The 20,724-nt window shown below is 41.6% G+C and overlaps 1 protein-coding gene across 9 annotated transcripts in view; it reads right to left on the bottom strand.

Moving 5' to 3' along the window:
• COL13A1 (collagen type XIII alpha 1 chain) overlaps positions 1-20,724 on the bottom strand; it is a 153,258-nt gene that overhangs the window by 86,835 nt on the left and 45,699 nt on the right. For all 9 annotated transcript variants that reach the window (XM_043550696.1, XM_043550697.1, XM_043550698.1 and 6 more), the window contains exons 3-6: positions 14,033-14,040; positions 11,960-11,986; positions 7,266-7,301; positions 3,858-3,884 (exon numbers count right to left, since the gene is read on the bottom strand). In XM_043550696.1, the coding sequence (XP_043406631.1) occupies positions 3,858-3,884; positions 7,266-7,301; positions 11,960-11,986; positions 14,033-14,040 (98 nt within the window). The remainder of the gene's footprint in view (positions 1-3,857; positions 3,885-7,265; positions 7,302-11,959; positions 11,987-14,032; positions 14,041-20,724) is intronic.

Below are 20,724 nucleotides of genomic sequence, written 5' to 3'. Positions count from 1 at the left end.
TCAGTGGCAGCTCTATACCCAAAATGTACACACTTTATCAAGTTTATGAAGCGGCCAGGGTGCCTTTGGAGTGAAAGGAACAATGTAACAGTAAGACGTAAGATCACTATTAGGACAGAATAGTCTCCTGAGGTCAGTTGTGAAAGCACCATCACTGGAGATATTAAAATAGTGGTTAACCCAGTTCTGAACATACACTGGAGACCACATTGTATATCACAGGGTAGGGCAAGGAGAGCGAGACAGATTGCATAATCTGCAAGGTGTTTTTCAACTCTAGTACTTATGATTTTATGAATGGATCAAATGAGATTTAGCGACCAGATTGGAATTTGAAAGTTTAGGTCTAAAGTAAACTAAATAACTCCATGTGAAAGCAGCTTGATGTACTGTACCCAGAAATAAGTGGCTTGGTCAAACCTGGTTTCTAAAATAAGTAGGGACTGACATGGAGACAAAAGGTTCTTATGATTTAATCATGTATTGTATGCAATGATAGACATTTATGGTACATCTATACTGCGCTAAGAGACCCGAGGCACAGCCGCAGCCGGCCTGGGTCAGCTGACTTGCGCTCACAGGGCTCCGGCTGTGGGGCTATAAAACTGCAGTGTAGACCTTTGGGTTCAGGCTGAAACACTGCCATAGGGACAGTTCTGCCAGCCAAAAACCACTGGTGTGCAGTGTAATCGGGCCATACCCCTCCCCAATGCCCTGGGTCCATCCCAGTAAATATCTTCACCATTTCTTCTCTCTGGTCACTCACTGCAGAGGATGGATGTGCTGCTATGGAAACTCTTCCACTGCACAGGACACCTTCTGTGTTCAAAAGCAGAGATAGGCCTAAACGTCAACGGGCCTCATCCAGATTTGAGGAGCAGCTTTCCTTGAGTTGAGATGTTCAGATTTGAGGTTCTACTTTGGTAGATTAATAATGTTAAAGAGTGGCATTAATTGCTGGAGAAAGACTAACATATTTAGTCCATGGTTCTAGAGAAGTTACTTTCTCTTTAAAGGGAGTCAACTTTATTCACTGGACTTGGAAACGGGATTTTAAGTCACTGAAAGACAAGTGTTCAGAGAGAAGAATGATCTGGCTGCAAAAAGGAGGGACAGCCTCTCAGTTTTCCTCAGTTAAAAGTGAAAGAAGAGTAGCAGTGATTTGGGGAAGAATGTTCTAACTACCTAAAGAAAAGAAGAGAGAAACTGAGTGAAGAAAGCAAGAGTAAAAATGGGGAACTTTGGGCAACTTAGAGGCAGCTGTGACCTGCCAGGACCTGGGGAGTGGGAAAGTCCTGTTTGTAGCTATCTATAAAAGGCATTCATTTTGGATTAAGAAAAAAACAGTAAAGTTCTTCCTGGAAAAACAGAAGCCGTCAAAGATTCACGGCAAATCCAGGTCATATGACTGGCTCTGGCTCTCAATGTGCTTTATAATACACAATACATGACTGATAGTCACAGATGATAGATTCCAAGGTCAGAAGTGACCATTATTATCATCTAGTCTGACCTCCTGCCTAACACAGCGCATAGAACTTCCCCCAAAATACTTACTAGAGCAGATCTTTCAGAAAAATGTCCAATCTAAGTTATCAACGTCCTTCTTGAATTGTGGACACCAGAACTGCATACAGTATTCCAGTTGCGGCTGCACTAATGCCAAATGTAGAGGTAAAATAATCTTTCTACTCGTACTTGAGATTCACCTGTATATGCAAACCAGGATTTGCATTAGCCGTTTTGGCCACAGCATCGCACTGGGAGTTCATGTTCAGCTGATCACCACAACCTTCAAATCTTTTTCAGAGCCACTGCTTCCAAAGTTCCCCATCATGTACGTACGGCCAAAATGGATACTGTTTTCTTGTGCCCAGTTTACCAGGCAATCCAGATTGCTGTGTATCAGTGACCTATCCTCTTCATTATTTACCGCTCCCCCAATTTTTGCATCATCAGCAAACTTTATCAGTGATGATTTGATATTTCTTCCAGGTAATTAATAAAAATGTTAAATAGCATTGTGCCAAGAACTGATCCCTACAGGACCCCACTAGAAATTATATCCATTCAATGATGATTTCCTATTTACAATTACATTTTGAGACCTACCAGTTAGACAACTTTTAATCCACTTAATGAGTGCTATGTTAATTTTATATTGCTCTAGTTTTTTAATCAAAATGTCACGTGGTACCAAGTGAAATGTCTTACAGAAGTCTAAGTATATTATGTCAACTCTATTACCTTTAACAGCCAACTTGTTGTCTCATCAAAAATATATCAAATTAGCCTGACATAACCTATTTTCCATAAAGTTGATTGGCATTAATTATATTACCCTCACTTAATTCTTTATTAATCAAATCCCATATCAGCTGCTCCATTATCTTGCCCAGGACTGATGTGAGATTGATAGGCCTATAATTACCTAGATCATCCCGTTTACTCTTGTTAAATATTGGCACATTAGCTTTCTTCCACTCTTCTGCAACAGCACCCCCTTCTAAGATTTATTGAAAAATCAATATTAATGGTCCAGTGATCGCCTCAACCGGCTCTTTTAAAGCTCTTAGATGCAACTTATCTGGATGTGCTGATTTTAAAATGTTCATCTTTAGTAGCTGCTGTTTAACTTCCTCTTGAGATACTAGTGGAATGGAAAGAGTGTTATCATGTGATACAACTACATCATCTGCCACAGGGGCTTTGGCATTTTGGATGATTTGATAATGCTGATTGTCTACCAGGAGAATCCGAACAGGGGACAAGAGGGAGTGACCTGAAGAAGAAGAAGAAGAAGAACCAGGTTTTCATCCTGCCCTGCCCTTTCTTCCTATGGTATGTCATTGTTTTGTCCCCTATCTTTTTCACAGAGGTCTGAACAGGTTTGCCAATACCATACTCTTTACAGATGTTTCCTCAAACAATGCGGTGAACATCTAGACATTTCCTAATTTCTGCACATATTGCTGTTCATTTTCCAATTAATTAGATGCTGCCTGAATTGATTCAAGGCACTTCTGTCCCTCTCCTATCTTTCCCTTTTGAGTGTATGATGTAGTGGCATCTGAAGACATAAAGTGTTGACTGACATTGAATATTTCATGAAATTTGTGTCACCATTGTGACATATTAGTGGCTTTGTAAACTACCAGCTCTATGTAGGGATAAAAAAACTCATTCAATACTTTTCAAATAGTTTAGGGAACTGCTCAGAGAGACAGGAAGTACTGCAGGGTCTTTTTTTTTTTAAATGGAGAAGATACAACTGAAGTAAAAAAGTGTATGTGTCTGGAGTGGTGGCCATCTCTTCCCTGTTTCCCTGTGTTTTTTCACTATGCAACTAACCCTGGAATGGAGGTGGTGAGCCATAGCCTGTGACCAGAGGAATGGTGAATAGGAGAAGCCCAACACATAGGAACTGGATGGGCCATTAGGACATAGCTGTTATATCTTATCACATTTGCATATGCACATTTCCTGGACTTACCAGGCACAGCTGTCAGCAGTGAAGAAGCTAATGGTTAAAAAACCACAAAGGCTCAGCTGGAAATATTGAGTGTGCCCATCCACCTTTGGAAGTCAGCCCTTACAATGTTAGTAAATTATAGTAAACAAAAAAATTCAACATCCTCAGACGCTGTGTGGGCTGGAAGGAATTTAAGAGATGAGCTCATATTGTGAGCGGAGAGGGGTGGGGCAGTTCAGAGCCATGTATGGTTTAAACACACGGAGGGTTTTAAAGGCACAGCTCTTCAGTTGTTGTGATTTGAAGTGAAGGGATTTCAGGTGGCTGAAGAGGAAGCTGAGAGAGGTCAGGGTATGACATGATGAGCTGGAAAGAGCTGACTCACCTTCTCTCCGGGTTGCCCCTTTAGTCCCTGGGTCAATTACACCAGTCGCAGCCGCATGCAAAAGGGTGAAGGGGAGAGAGAAAGAGACACAAACACAGGAATCAGTGTTAATGGCACACTAAACCCAAACACAAAACAACGCAACAAAAAACAGGTCACAGACACTGACGCATGCTCTGTTTAAGGTTCACACACAAGCACAATGACCTTTGCTTCTCCCTCTTCCACTGCCCTCAAGATCAGCTGTCTTGGCAATATCTCTGAGGAAGAGCAGCTGAGAGAGGTGGCAGCTGAAATTGGGTTTTCAGCCAGCGTGAGAAAATCAATTCTTGATTTTAACAAGTGGTGGTGGTGGTGGGGAAACTGAAGCTGTGTGTTAGTGATAAGCTCGCCATAGTTAGCAAGGCTGGCTCAGAGTTCAGAGACATCAGCTCACAAGTAAGTGAGGCAGCAGCAACAGACCTCACAAGGAACCTTGGCACAGCTGCCACCAGGGATGATAGTCCTCGGGTGGGATTAGCCATGGTGGTCAGAACAGTGGCTGAAGATGGACTTGGCTAACAGTCAGTCCACACTGGCCAAGTGGCAGGAGTTCCTGGCCAGCCTTTCAGTGTGTGGGACAGGAGGGTCATTGAGGAAAGGCAGAGGAGGATAAATGGATGAATGTGCTGGGAAGAAGGTATCTGACTGAATGGGAGGGTGGGGCAGGGGAAATATGTTTAATCGACAGTCTTCATTACTGGAACAGTAGTAAAATATTGATTTTTTTTCTCTTCTCTTTCTCTTCTGCCTGGCTCAAAGAGGGGGAATTAGATATAATATATGGCCTGGCTATGTGAAATCTGTGGGTTAAATGTGCAAAATACATATAAGTCTTACATACTGAAATATGTTTAATATATTAAGTCACTCCAGGTGGGTTAATTACAATTAAAACAGGCCTGTTTTATGGTAGGACCTTATTCTACCACCCTTATTCACACTGAGGAGTAACCTACTACATGTGTAGTCTCACTGATTTCAGTGGAACTACTCACAGAGTAAGGCTTCAATTAGTATAAGAACAGCAAAGCTGGGTCTTCAATGAACAGAGTATGTAGGCTTTAAACAGGGGCTCATCTGGAAGTGTGGTGATCTATGTTACCCATCCAAAGTCTCAAGTTTGATTACTAGCTCGTCTTTCACTACCCTGGCGATTGGCAGGGGCTGGCATTTCTGCAGAGCCAGCTTCCTCTGCCTCTCAGAGGCCTCCTAGCAAGGTCTAAGGGCACTTTTACTCAGTTCCCCTCTTCTAGCGCATACGAATAAGCAGAAAATTAGAAAGGCACCATATGGATTTCGGTCTGTCTTCCATCTCTGTCTAGAGCAGTGATCCTCATAAACTGCACTACCTTGCGTTATATCCTGTTGTGCCGCATTACTGAACGCAGCAGTTACTTACAAAGTAATGTTGTCATGGCAACACAACTAGGGTTACCAGACAGCAAATGTGAAAAAACAGGACGAGGGTGGTGGGTAATAGGAGCCTATATAAGAAAAAGACCCAAAAATCAGGACTGTCCCTATAAAATCGGAACATCTGGTCATCCTCAACACAACATCAAACCAGAAGGGCATTGTGAAGATATACTAGCATTGCTTGAATCACCCTGAGTCTGGCAATACAGTAATACTGAAGAGCTAATCCCCTCAGGCATGCCAGGCTCCAATACCAATGAGGCATTTGGAAGAGACCTTACTGGAGAGAGAAAGTTACCCAGCGGTATCGCTAAGGAAGTCCTAAACATAGTACATAAAATATAATGGAGCCATAAAACCCTCCCATACTTTGGGGGCTTGGATTAATTGGGACTCAAATCTGAATTACCCTGGCTCATGAGGTTTGTAAAAGCCAAGCCACCCCGAGTTATGCCCACCCTACCTGTGGAATTCGCCAACCCTTTTTCTATATTTTTTCCATCACTGCTCATGGCAGTGAGTAGCTGATTATGTCATTAATGTTTATAAATGCGTTGAAGATGTAAAGAGTCACTTAATGCCAAGAATTGTTAATTGTTAATAATATTTGTTGTATCTGTATGTAAAAAGAGAACCTCTCCTCGCTAATCAGTTTCCATAACAAACACTGTGGGCCAGATCCTGATGTAAATTCGTATAGCTCCATTGGCTTCAATGGAATTGCACCGATTTACACCAGCTGAGGTTCTGGCTCTGGATGTGTAATCTCTTATGACATGACCACTTTAGCCACTCTATATTATAGCTGCCTGTGAAATTGCAGGCACCAAACCCAGACACATCTCATTCATCCACACACAGCCTTCCCAAAAGATATTTAAAGATGCAAAATGTTTGGGGGGAAGCTATCCAAACGGTAACTCAGGCGAGCTCAGCTGTGGCAAGCTGAACAGCTGGGAACTGACAAGGAGTGAAGGTAGCTAGCAACACAGTTTCCTCTCTCTGTCTGAAATGTGGGGTGGTCATAGGGCAGGTGTCTCAGCCAGAGAAAAGCATAAGGATTCAGGACCTATCCACAAGTCAGAGTGAACTTAGTGGAATGTCACCTCACTCCTGAGGCTGTTATGTTGTCCTCTTTGGAAAGACATCAACATGTATGGGGAATAAAGAGAACAACTCCATGAAGAGGGAACACAGGGAACAGAAGGCAGAGCCGCACGATGCAAAGGTGTTTGGGGTGTTGATGTGATGCTGTATGACACGCGCTGCCCAGCCCTTCTTCAAAGTGTCACTGTTATTTTAAATGTGTACTCTATGCCTGGAGGGCCAAATTAGAGCCAATGTGTTGGGCAGACATTGTACATTCATAGGCTGAGAAAAGGCTACAAATGTTGTTTGATCTATATAATTTTTTTCAGACAGACAGATCTGCAGGGGGAGCTTGCCTCTCCTTGACCTTCAGAGGCAAAAGGCAAGTACATTGCAGGCAGCAAGAAACCATCGGCAGCCGACTGCTTGGCACCACTTGAACACATGGTGCTACAGGGAGCATTCTCAGAATGTAGCCAGGGCCTCCTTCTCAAGAGTCCCATTTGGATTTGGTTTCTGTATAGAAATGTCTCAGATAAGAGCCCCCTATAGACTTACCAAGGATTCGTGCCTCTGTTTTCTGGGTGGAGCCTAGTTACACCACAAATGATAGAACCTGCAGCCTAAAATTTCTAAACCTGGAAGCAGATCTGAGTAGCAGTTCATTCAGCTTTGTTCATGAGGGAAGCTGCTGCTTTTTCCCTTGTTATACCCAAACCAGACCTTAAAATGGAGCAAGGGGCTGGGGCAATCATTTCCCTGAAATAATTAAAGTATCACCCCAAACGACCCACAGGCATCCCAGCTTTTGGAAAAATGTGTGTCAGTCAGGTCAGGCAGATGCAAGAGGTTGTAACTCACCGTTCTTCCAGGGATCCCCATGGCGCCTTTGTCTCCCTAACAATTAATGCAAAATCAGACAGCAGTTGGAAACTGGTCATATACATGACTACAGAATGACACAAATTAGATGTCACATGTAGATATATGTGTGTATCTTTGATTATTAATTGACTGAGGTATGTGTATGTAGGTGCACATATGTTGACACACTATATATACATATATTTAAAGCATGTTCATATGTTTGTATGTATTTTTGAACATATGTGTAAGCATGTGCGTATGGATGTGTATGTAAGTCATCAGTTTAACTCCTTGCTATATAGGCACAAGGAACCAACAAAGCACAACCATTTGGAAAGGAAAAAAAGGCAAGAGTTTGTGATCCAACTATGAGTCTAATCATAATTTCAACACTTTCTATAATCCAGCTGCTGGGAAACTGCTCCCTTCAGTACCTAATTATCACATTTTTCTCTTTCTTTCCAAGGAAATCTGAATGGTAGCTATTTATTTATAGAGCTGTTATCACTTAAGACAGAACTCTCAGAGACCATGAATAGGTTCACATTTTCCAGTAGTCCAGAAAAGGGAAAGCTATACTAATGTGGATAACAAGCCAACACAGGAAATGGCGTGTCTAGCACACCGTATATTAATGGCTGTGTTCTGTGTCTCTTAACTGTACAGAATGCTGCCCAGAGCATCTTTAGGGTGTGAAAATCATTAAGTGAGGTTGCATGAATGTGCCTGCCTAAGAATGTATGAGACGATACTTGAACTGAATGGCAAAGACACATGGACACAAAGCCATTGGCATATTCTTAGCCATTTATATAGATTTTAGTTCTGAGTCTATATTTAAATTTAACTATAGAATTAAAAAAAAATTCTGTATTTCTGGTCACAAAAAGTGAACGCTATCCAGACTTAGAGAGCAGTATGCTGATGCTCAGAAGATACAGAACTATTTATGGTGTCCATTGTTTTGTGGATTTTGCTGTACATTTTGCAAAAATGACATTGTAAAATCTCTCAGTATTGTTTCTGATTGCCAATTTGTTTTTTTCTTAAGTTTCACTATGAAAAAAATCAATGTTTCTGTTGTACTTTCTCATATATTTTCACTGTAATACTGTTTTCTGAGGAGATTGATTTCTGCCGCACCCGATGAGAACATAGACAATGTAGGAGGCTGACTCAAGGGTGAGGGGAAAACAACCCTAACTGTGTCACCTACATGATAATCGTTGAGCCTCTTCTGTCATTAGCCCTTTAATCATGGCAATGGGCCAGGACCTTAGCGCTGTGTCCATAGTGATCAGTAGAAGTTAGGGATACATACTGATTACACAGGTAACTCTGCCGAGGAAAATAATCTTTGATGTTGGTAAATGTTCAGAAATTCTTTTTTTTTCCCCTAGCAGTGTCTGTAATCAAATGAGAATATAAAACAATACTGATGGTCATTTTTCTACTGTCACCTGCCAATTCGCTCTGCTATCCAGTGATGGAACTGCAAAAAGCAGTGTGGAGAAAAAGCAAAATGGAGAAGACCATCTTGAAATCTGGGGAGTGGGTCAGTTCAAGGGGAGTGGGCCAGTTCTCGCCATTCAAGGAATGCACTTTGCTGCCACTGTTGCTCAGTAACCTTTCTTCGCTCCCTGTCTGATGTACATAGTAATACTTTAGATTAATGTTCTAAATACACTTCACTATACACAAGATTTAAATGTAAAGAGGTAAAAAGTATTTAGAAGTTTAACAACTCCATAGTTATAGACAAATACTATTCCATAATCAATGGGCATTTCTTTCACATACATGTTGGATAAATCAAAAAGCCATATCTCTGCTGCAACAGTTATACAAAGCAGTTTGATTAAATTTACATAGATGGTATGTGACTGCAAAGTAAAAGGAGATTATATCTATTTCATCCCATTCTGGTTTTTATACTGCACCCATCAACATGCTATTTGATCTCTCTCTCTCTCTCTCTCTCTCTCTCTCTCTCTTTCTCTTTCTGTGTCTAGGTGCTGTACATGGTTTATTCAGAAAACAATGGAATTTCTCCATAAGGGACAGGAAATTCATTGCCTTGCTCTTTGATTTCTTGGCTTCTGCTTGGGAGCTTGCTGCTGAGTTTTCTTGTTCTTTAATTTGGACATTGCTTTCCTCTACAGCTGAGCTTGGCAACTTGTTATGAAAATGACAAGGGTCAAACTCTCATGATCTGTAGTGAAAGGGTGTTCCAGACTTTTGGATCTGTTGTTGAGAAACTCTTCCTGGCTGTGCTGTGACTGGTATCTGACCACATAATGACTGATGCTGTATAGGACTGAGCTGTGTCTGATATTAGTCTGCACAGTGACTGGTACAGTACCTGATGTCAGAATGCCAAGTACCTCATCATGAAATGATGTATGAGTGCACTGTGTCTGGTATTTGACTACACAGTACTTAGGGTCTTCTAAACAATACTAGCAGGGGGGAAATGGTCCCAGTGGTATCGCAAATAAATGCCAGATGTTTATGAGAAAGAGTTGTCTATGATGTGAAGCCAGGAAATACACTCTGTTGTGGATAATACTTATGTCCTGCACTGTATGCTAGCATTGTATTCATAGCCCCACTGCCTGCCTGCCTGCTGTATTTCTAAAGTGGCTATTGTTTTAGTATCCAAGCACCAAACAACAGTTATGAAGAAGAACAGTTTTGAGTGGTCTTAAAAGATGTTTTACTCTCTCTTTTCCTCAGGCAGTGTGTGGATTTGTTTTTGTTTTTGTGGAAGTCATTGCTGAGGAGACTTCATCCAAAGGTGGTATAGGTTGGGATCAGAGTGTGTAAGGCTGTGGCTTGGTCCGATCTCCTCTGGCAAAGGAGGATCTCCTGGGGCCTGTTGCTGAGAATGCTCTGGTCCCTGATCCTGAAAGACTTATCCTGAGTCTCTCCAGTACAGGAGCCCCGCTGGTTTGGATGGTCTCGGACAGTAAGGCTACTCTGTAGTAATCTAACCCCGGATTGTAAAAGCCTTGTAAATTAGAGCCAAACCATGAGTTTGGGCCTTTGATGAAGGGGGAGCCAGCAGTTTCACACAGCACTTTGCATCAGCTTTTACTACTTGTGAGGTGGGACACTGTGCTACACCAATTGCAGCCTTCATGTGACAGTTACGGTCAGCCCCAGGTAGCGTGAATAGAATAATCTAACCTGAAGGCAATGAAAACGTGGACCACGGTGGTCAAAACCTTGTCTAAGAAGAGAGAGAACAGCCTCCTGACCCACCAAAAATGGAACAAAGGAATTCCTTGCTACTGTGGCAATCAGTATGTCCATGAGTAGTGATGAGTCCACCACAGCCCAAGGATCTGCACTGCTTTGATGATATGTGGCCTGCTGCCCTCAGATGAGCCAACTACTTTTCATCCATCTATTGATTTCTGCCCTGGAGATGGCTCAGGCTGCCACAGTGGAGAAAATATATTGATCCTAGCAGCTAAAATCCTTATCACAATTTATCTCAGCAACAGACCATTGCTAATGCTTTATTTTCATTTGGATTAAAGTTAGTTATGGATTTACAACTCCCTGAGAAGTTGGCAGGCACCATGTTGATTTAATTTTAACCAGTGATAATGGGACTGTTCACAAAAACAAGCTTATGCGGGCAAAGAAACAAATTTTTAAGAACTTTAGGTTACAGACTGGCTTTTCTGTTTGAGGGGTGCTGAAAGGGGAGAGTGAAGCGGTGGCCATTGAACAGAGGTTCCCTTTTGCTTGCATTGGCAGGCAAAGGGGAGCTGGAGACTGGACAACACCCCAAATCACTGTCTGTGCTGCCTTGGAAATGAGAAGCACCTCTGGGCACAGTACCCAGGCTGCCTGCCTTACACTCAATGAAGTGCTAGGTCACCATTCTGCCTGGCCCTTGCGTGGTTATGCACAGAAGTGGAGGAGGGGGAAAGAGACCCCTGAGCTCTCTTCCCTGCCCAGAACACCTGCAAAAGGTGAAGCACGTAGCCCTCAGTGTAACTCAGAAACCAGTATGACAATGTAACAAAGTGTCCCCTTCACTAGGAATACATTAAGAAACAGGTGGAGTAACTGGCCTTAAACTGGCTCTACTGGAGCCATGAGAAGGGATGGCTTCGTGTCCATTTGGTGTCTGAATTTCACTTCTCTGTGGCCTGACCTCTGTATGTCCCTCTCACCTCTACTTCCTGTATCAGCATGGATTAAATGGATGCTTCCTGCATCTCCCAAGCTCCTCCAGAATTAAAATAAACAATCCAAATCACTGCAATATCCATCCTGGTATCTGCTCGAAATAGAACCTCCAGTCTTTCCTGGAAAGCCTGTCGGAATCTGAGCTTCTATCAGTGAGAGTACAATACAAATGTGGTTCTTAGACGGGGAAGGTGATTCATATTGGAAAGGTGATTTTAAAAGGCCACATGTTTCCCAAACACAAAAGGATCCTATAAAGAATGTGTTTCTTGGAACATTGTCCTGCCAAGGTCCTGTTGTTCCTATCCTATTGGGATCCATATCTCATTTACAACATGCTCTTCATCTAATTTAGTTCGACCACCGGAGACCACTACTATGTCCCAATTTACACAGCCTTGAGGCCTGCCTTTCAAACTACTGCCAGATAGAGAGAGAGAGTGAATAAAAAGGAAATAACATGATAGAAAAAAGCTATTTACCGGAAGCCCTGGTCTTCCTGTAGGGCCCTGAAATAAAACAGAAAAGGCAACATTGGCACAAAAACTGGGGTAGCGGGTAGGGAAAGCACTGATTAAAAAGAAGAAATCCAATATAAACAATGAGAAAACAGAACTGTTAAGTCATCAGAACAGCTTTTGTACTAGCCCGATCTGATTGTTCTATTTTCCCAACCCATCTTTAAAGCTTTATTTCTATTTGGCATGTGTCTATCACAGAGATTCCCAAACTGGGGTCTGTAGGTAACTGGTATCCCATGGAGAGCTAGCTAGTGACATGTTTCTGAGCCTTCTCCTTGTTTCCATCTGATGAATATTAAATGTTCATGTACAGAATTTCTGGAGTTGCCACAGAGATATTGTATGATCATGACTGGGAGGGAAGGTATCTAAGATGATGTTCACACTATGAAAAAATTTGAGAACCTCTGGACTAACACATAATCTTTCTTTCTTTCTTTCTTTCTTTCTTTCTTTCTTTCTTTCTTTCTTTCTTTCTTTTTCCAATTACACATCTACAGGTTGCTGGCTTTCAAATTACCCTATCTACATCAAAATTGGTAGAGAAATGACAGAATCTGCCACTGGAAATTCAATGAGTCTAGGACATTCTAATTCAACGTGTGATTTTAAGTCCCTTCAGATGCTCTGACAGTATATGCCCAAGAACAAATATAACTAGGAAGTGTTTTAATCTTCTCTGTTTCTCACTCTTTGGAATTCAGCCTTGCCAATCCTATTCACCACTGTCATGTATCAGAAACAGCCCTGCAAAAACATAGCCCCTCAGTTGGCCCTAAATGATACAGCGTAAGAGCTGCTCCCATTTTGTTCAGCTCAGAAGTCTGAAACTTCACATTTACATACTGTGAAATGTATAAAAAACTGAGATTTTTGGTGTGTCAGCATTTCTGAGTTGCTAGCTGGAGTGACATATGTGAAACCAGCAGTGTGGGAATCTGTTCCACACATCATAAACTAGTTCCCATCCATTTTAATCAGAAAAAAAAACTGGCGAAAATCTTCAGCATGTAAACACCAAGTGCTTTGCTTAAATATTTAACAGTGAACTTATGCTTGTGATTTTTGAACTGCTATCACTTGCAGTCCCTTAAAATCTCCTGACATTCTTAGTGAGAATAGGGGCGTGGTTACCCCATGAAAAATTCCACCTTGGCTAATTAAATTCAAGTCCACCTAATTTCATCTTGTTATTTCAATTGGCTACAGTATTCTCACTTCCTGTCCTAAACAGTTGTTTATACAGACAGGTTCAGGGGTCAGAATAAGCTGGTATACAGTAGCATATTGTGTCATCACTTCTCTGGTGGTCCCATTTGTTATCAATTAGTGTTAGTGGGAATTTTCCTTCAGTCCTTGCAAGGCTTTTTCTGATTCCCTTGATACCCTTCAAGGTCTCCTAGCAATAATGAGTAACTAGGAACATTCTGGCAGTAGTTGGGACATTTTTCTGAAGTCTAAGTTGTCTGAGTTGAATTTTTGCATTTGGCTAACATTTGGAAAGGAAGCTGTCTACACAATTTTTCTTCGAAACTGATAATTGCACGTCTAGGGCCAAACATTCAGCAACCATGGCTGAGTGGCAGAGAACAAGTTGCACAGGTACGTATGCAACATATATTTGCACCAGTTCTAAAAAAATATGTCAAATTCAGTGTATGGCATCCTATGCATGAAAATTGCACACTGTTATCCTCATTTTTCTACATGAAAATAGTTGGGAGTATTTCTAGCCCTCCATATTCACCATTTCTACCCTGTGAGCTTTCTCAATCCCATGCTGTGAGATTTCAGAATTGTGCAGAGCTATATGGGTGTGTCTGTGAAATCCCACTAAAGATCCAGGCACTCTGACTGAATACAAAGGATATTTGGTGTTCGAGAGATTCTGGGAGATTTTAAAGGAAAACTTGGTTATAACATTGGACATGGCATATGGGAGACAATGGTTACTGCTAATTTCCCCTCAAGCCCCCTTCGCCCCATTACCATCAGGTGCACACTTCGCAAACGCACTGGAACTTTGGTACTTACAGGAGGCCCTGAAAGAAAGAAGAAGGAAAATAGACAGTTATTAGTGCTGTTATATAATAAATCCTGAAGACAAAGTTTAGATGAACACTCCTTACATTGCACGCTCTCTCGTTCTCTCTGTGGACTGGATTCTGATCTCACTTATTCTTGTTCTACACCCAAGTAACTCCATTGTTTTCAGTGAATTCATCCTGATTTACACCACTGAAAACAAGGTCAGAATCAGACCCCAAATTTCTCTCCTTCTCTCTGTTTTCTGCCTGTCTCTCACTCATTTTCATTTCAGGTTAATTGAAATCACTTCGCCGCCAAGAGCAATGAATTACAAATTTGTTAAATTTGATTTTTAAAATCTTTGAGGGTAAATATGATGAAATAAAATCAAGATGTTGCATCATTTACAGATAGGTTTAAAGACAGCTGAGTGTAGTGTGTCTGGTCAGAATCTCTTCTGATCAAACAATCAATATCTCCTTTTACCATAATTAAATACGTAATCCTTATAATTATTTTTGCTGATCACTTTCATCCAGGCTGCGGGTGCAATCCAGAAGTGATATGTTAGGTGGTATGAGAGGGACCTAACTTACACTAATTTATGCTCAGTTAAACTCCCTGGAACCTACTCACACTCTGTCAACATGTGAGGAAGGCTAAATTTGTTTAGTTTCCACAAGAAAGAGCTGTAAGAAGATATAAGAAAGGGTAAGCCAAAGTAGCTGCCATTCTGCTTGGACGTATGCCTTCTGGGTCTTCATCATTTAGAATCCCCTGCACATCAATAGAAAGTTTAAGGGAGTCTGAGTGTTAGGGGTGTAATATATACCACCTTAGCCATCACTGTCTTCTGTTGTCAGTCTCTTCTAATTTCTTTTAAAGGAGGAATTTCTGATTTAATACTCTCTTCTCCTCCAGACAGTCAAGTTTAAAATCAAAAGATAAAGTGGAGGGACTCTACAGAAGTGTCCTTCTCATGGTCCGTTGGACATGCATGGGTGATGTTACGTAGAGATGATCTCACTTGGGGAGAGAAGATAGAGAAAGGCCTGTGGTTTATTACAAATGTGCTCTAAAAAAAGCCTGTCAAACTTTCTCAGATCACATCCCTAAATTCCAGGTGCATATTTGTTGTGGTCTGAATTCTGCCATTCATTACATGCACTAAGCTCTCACTGATGTCCTCAGGAGTAGCACTCATAACCTATGGTGGAATTTGTCCACTACGGCTTGAATGATGTCTCAGTCCTATATTGCAAAGAGGCTTGGGTTTTATTTAGATTCATGCTTGCCAAAATCATGCTATAGACTAACCCGCAAGCTTGTCCATACCATGTGGGGTTTTTTTTTATCATGGCTGCAGCACAGTTGGCAGCTGCAAAGTATTGATGCTAATCATGATAAGGCTGTGCCAGCTATTAGCTATTGAGCCGATCCTGCAGCCCTCATTCATGTTGCTTGTTCTTACTTGTGCAGTTTTCTCCAAAGGGGATGTCTCACCTAAGTAAGGTTTACAGCATCTGCACCCTTTTACAATCACAGGGACAAACCATCATGTGGACAGAATTTAAATCCATTTATTCACTGCCAAGTACACCCCTTTTTAATGAGTTTTGTGCCTTCTTGGGCAACAGCTTGGCATTCTGGAACATGTTGCCTTTGAGAAAATAATAATAAAATCCAACAGCCCAGCAAATGCCATCAAATAGCAACTGTCCTCAATCTAGAAGCTGCGTCTAATTTATGCTCCCCATGTTTGTTAAAAGCTTTACGCAATTTGTCCTTTTTCAACACAAAAAATTAACAGAAAAATCCAGTCTCTCTCTCTCTCAGGTTTCATCCTCAAGTCAGTCACTGGTATTTTGGAGATGTTTGTGGCCTAGTGGAATTTTTGTCTATTTTTGTGAGGAAAATGGAGACAGACATCCACTGTGATGTCATCACTTGTTACCGTGACCATTTGTATGATGTCACAGAATATTTTGGGCTGCCATTCAGCAACCCCATCTGCATCTCTTACTGAAATCATGGGCTGCTTGACACGTTGGAAGCTGATGTGATCAGATTGCAGTGAAGCATGCCAGATCTCTGTCAGCAGCAGCCGCAGCATAGTCTGCCGGAGCACTACATTTCACAATATGCCGTCTGCCCTGCTCCCTCGTCCCGTGCCCCCGCCCTCACTGCTCCATCCCACCTTTCTTTTATTACAGCTCAGTGGGCCACGTAGATCTCATTGTCTGAGTAATATCTCTTCACTCATTCTGTTACATAATAGGGAATGCCCATTCAGAAACTGGCATAGTGAATATATTTCTAAGCAGAAGTGACACTATATGCAGTCATCTTACGTTGGCTGATCCTTTATTCTAACCTAGCTGTATTCAGCACAGGACTGGAGCAAGAATCAAAAGTGGTTTTAAGCCATATTTATTTCCCCCTGATTCCATCTGGCAGGGACCATTTCACAAGTTAGAGTAGGTTCAGACTCTTCTAACAGATACCTGGCTGCCTGCAGACAAGGGACTGGTCCAGCAGCAACCAGGGACTGCTGGGGCATAAGGATGCTGCAGCCACACCCTCTTTCTCTCAGACACACCCCAATGTCAGGGGAGTTCTCACTGATGAGATCCTCTAGCTTTACAGCTGCTTTGTGTTGCCAGAGTGACGTTAATCAGGTAGAGCAGGGGACAGCTGAAGCCCAAGCTAGTTCCGGGTGTAAGTTAAAGCAGCCTCAGGGCTGCTCTTACACACGGCTGTCTGTGGCCTTGAGGGGTCATTCTGGCAGTGGGGATTGCTCGGGCATAGAGATGCCCTGGCCTTGCCCACTTCACCTTGGCTAAGCCCCCTACATTGGAAAGGGAGAGTGGAGTAGGAGATAGTACACTGGCTGTATGCCACCCACGGATTCACTCATCATAGGGTATCTTCATTAACCATTTAAGCCTGCATTATGGCTGCTTTATGACACCCGACAGAGTGCAAAGCAGCCATAAAGAGGCTGAGGACTGGACCCGGTGTATTTAGTCAGCAGTCCTAAACTGCTTCCCATGCCTCATTTGTTGCTGAAAGCCCAAACTCCCCACACTTAACTTCCAAAATTTCCAGCTCCTCTCATGGTTATGTGTTGTCAGTACAAATGTGTGTAGCACACCCAAACTACACTGAACTGAATTTCAAGATAAACACCACCAGATGCTACTGTGCTGACTGTAGGATTCCTTTTCAATGTAATGTAGCAAAACCCTCCACTTTTTAATTGGCATAAAGCTGCTACAGAAATCAAGAGGCCTTTCTTGAACACAGTACACAAGGCCTTGACTACAGGGGCCAAAACTATGCTCAGGCCTAAACTAGTCATGTCCCACTGAATTGTGGCAATTGGATGGGTCCAACTCATCTGCAGATCACCTCAGGTCCATATTAACAGGGGCAAAACTACAGCAGAGTCCCTCTGGCTGTATGTAGAGAACATCAAAATGTCTAGCTTGCCATGCTTGCATTTCCCAACCTGACAAGCCATACTGCCCGCTGCTCTCTGATGTGGGCAATAATTTGCTGATGGTTGGTTGGTTAAGGAGGAGATACTTGTTTATTATTTATGTGAATTGGCTTCTGATATGCCACTGCCATTAATCTGGTGCTTCAACAGCCTTTGTTGATAAACCTTGTGCTGAGTGATTGTCCCTAGCACCAATTCTCACTCCCTCCGCATTCAACAGCATCTGACAAACAAGTTCAAGTGTCCGTTTCAAAAGGAAATGTTGTGCTATGGTTGGTATTAACAAATATTTAACTTTTACACAGCAACTCGTGTTGTAGATTATCTACACATCTGAGGAGAGATGGCAGACTGTGCACAACAGTCCGGAGGTACATGCTGGAAACAGCAAAAGACAGGAAAACCTCTGACTAGAGGTGGGGAAGCAACCTCCTTCCCCTCAGTGGTTGCGATTTCAGGAGACAACCCTTTCATAATATAGCAAAATTGGGAATCCTGTGGAGTTCTCTACCTAACAATGGACACTTGGGGGCTCCGGGCAGAAGGATACATAGTGGAGACAGACTCCCCTTTGGTTTTGGACAGAGAGAAGACTGTGGGTGAAAACAGCCCACCTAATCAGAGACAGATGTGGCACTCTCCAAGTCTGTGACAGAAGGGAACTGTGGGGGTTGGACATGAGGAATGTTCTACCTAATGAGGTGGGTGACCTTAAAAGGTGTAACCATAACTTTGGCAGCACATGGAGAAGATGTAAAAAACATCCATTCTCTGTTTTCTCTGCTGCACCCACATCCTTCCACACCCCCCTGTTTTTCAGAAATGCTCCTGGCATGAGCGTGTTCAACCAAAATAACTTTCAAACTGCCCTTTAACCTCCTTCCCAAAGAACAGCAGCTGAGAGTGTCACAGCAGACAACGACCAGAAAAAGAAAGCTGTGGGTAAAGAAAGCACTAGGCTGTAATAGCTCATGCATTGAAATTGCTACCGTGTTTGTCTCTTTATTCCCAAATTACTCTGCTCATAGATATTAGATTTCCACCCTTCCAAGTGCTGCTGCTGCTGCTGGAAGCCGAAGAGTGGTAAATCTAGTCTTTAGTATTGAAACTAAACACTGAACTTAAATAACAAATGGAAAGCAAAAGAAACAGACCATGGGCCCAATCCTGCAAACTAAGATATAAGTAATTCAGCATAAGTGTGCAGCCCCATTACATTCCTCACGTGAGTAAAGTTACTCAAGTGGATTTTGAGGATCGGAACTTATATTTGTAACCACCCTCATGCCCAATAAACTCTTTAGAATTTAAAACAGTCTGGTAGACATAAGGGAGGTAAAATACTCCTAACTTGTATAATAATGGTTTATTACAAGCACTACAGACCTTCCTGTTGGAGAGAATACAATAGCAAGGAAAGGGTAATGAACAAATTACAGTTATCAAATACATTGGATACCTTTTTCTTTTACTGTATGCTAATTTCCATATTTTATTTCTGTCTCTGTGCCCCTGGGAGCTAATCTATCCTCCAGGAAGATGTTTCCTTAATACCTTTGGTTTCTTTTCTTTAGAAAAACCTTTGTAAGCTGCCAGTATGCAGAACTGAAGAGTCCATGTACATAAAACTTTGACTAAATACCAGTAAATATCTGGCACTTAAACTGACAAGTTTCTTTCATCAGGTTCCCAAATTTTCCTGAAAAATTCTGTGGATATTGCTTGTGAAAAGGAACATTTGGATTTATTTTTTGTGGTTTCCTCTCAGTGGGGAAAGTGGGATACTCAATACAACTGTCAACGTTTTCTGTGTTTTCCATATTTTCCAGATATTTTTTGTAAAAGAAAATTGCCCAGAAACTCGGCTAACTGATAAGATAGAGTAGCTGACAGCAGGCTCACCCGTTAGCATTGGATGTGGCTCTGTAGATGCCTGTGGAGTATTTGTTCATCTTCAAAAAATGTTCTTGTCTAAACTCCAGTAAATAGAACTGGTGACCTTAGATTATCTCAGTTTTTCCACACTAGATGTCTCACACCCAACATGACTACCTCATGGGAGAAATTAAGATCAGTTAAAAAAATTATTTGACTCTTGAACTTTGGTGATCTATGATAGCAACATCAAATTTAATTCCCCTGTGATCATCAGACCATGGTGAATGAATGAATGCATCGATTTTCACGATTGTGGCTCAAAGTGGCACTTCAGCTGTAAAATCCAATAAAAGAGACTGGTGACCTTATGGTGACTTTTGATCAAAGTTCACATTTGGCATTTCTACCCTTGTACTCAAGCGCCCGTAATGAACAAGTATATCAAGACTCCAGCTCAATGGGAACATGGAAATTAAGTCAGTCAGTCAGTTAATCACTCCATTATAAGTACCGGTATTATATTATATATCAGAACTGGAGATGAGTCAAAACCAGAAACTTCATTCAGAACCCCTTTGCAGTTTTGTGGGGCTGGTCCAATTCACATTCATGAATCCCAGGTGAGCTCTATGAGTTTGGCCACTGGTCTTATCCAAAACTGGAAGGAAAACCAGTTCTGGTTTGGATGACGCTCAAATCTTGAGGAAAAAAATATTTTTGTGAGATTTGATTTCTGAATAGTGGAAATCTCACAAGATAAAAGTTATTCTCTTTAGATTTCCAGTATCTAGAGCCAAAATCTCAAAAAATCAACTAGCAAAATTTTGGCACCTTCCATTTGAACTTGCAACCTCACCTTAAATCTAATGTGGATCCAGATCCAGATGCCACCTCACCTTTACACAGTACAATCTTTCTGTCATAAAGAAATCAGATTGTCCTAGGAGATCTTACACAATAAGCCCCCGATTCCAGTAAAAACTGTGGAACATTCACCGAGAATTAGCCAATGAATCTCCAAACTATGCAATGTTTTAAAACCATGGACAAATTTACAAACATCAGTCCAGATAACTAAACTTTGTACTGGAATAGCAGACTCCCCTTCTTTCTGAGTAAGATGAGATCACCTGACCTTGTTTGCACTGCATTAAGTTAACAGCTCAGCCAATGGGATAGATACATCTAGTATTTCTCACTATTAGTAAATCACATTTCAACAAACCATGGAATAATCTTTTATTGTATGTGCTTATTATTTATGTAATGTTGCAACTGTAACAACAAAAACTGGGTTTTTTTAAAAAATAATTAAATA

This window comes from Chelonia mydas, chromosome 7 (genome assembly GCF_015237465.2).
Source record: "Chelonia mydas isolate rCheMyd1 chromosome 7, rCheMyd1.pri.v2, whole genome shotgun sequence".
Taxonomy (NCBI): domain Eukaryota; kingdom Metazoa; phylum Chordata; order Testudines; family Cheloniidae; genus Chelonia; species Chelonia mydas.
The sequence above is the reverse complement of the archived record's forward strand: the minus strand, read 5'-3'. Positions and strand labels throughout refer to the sequence as shown.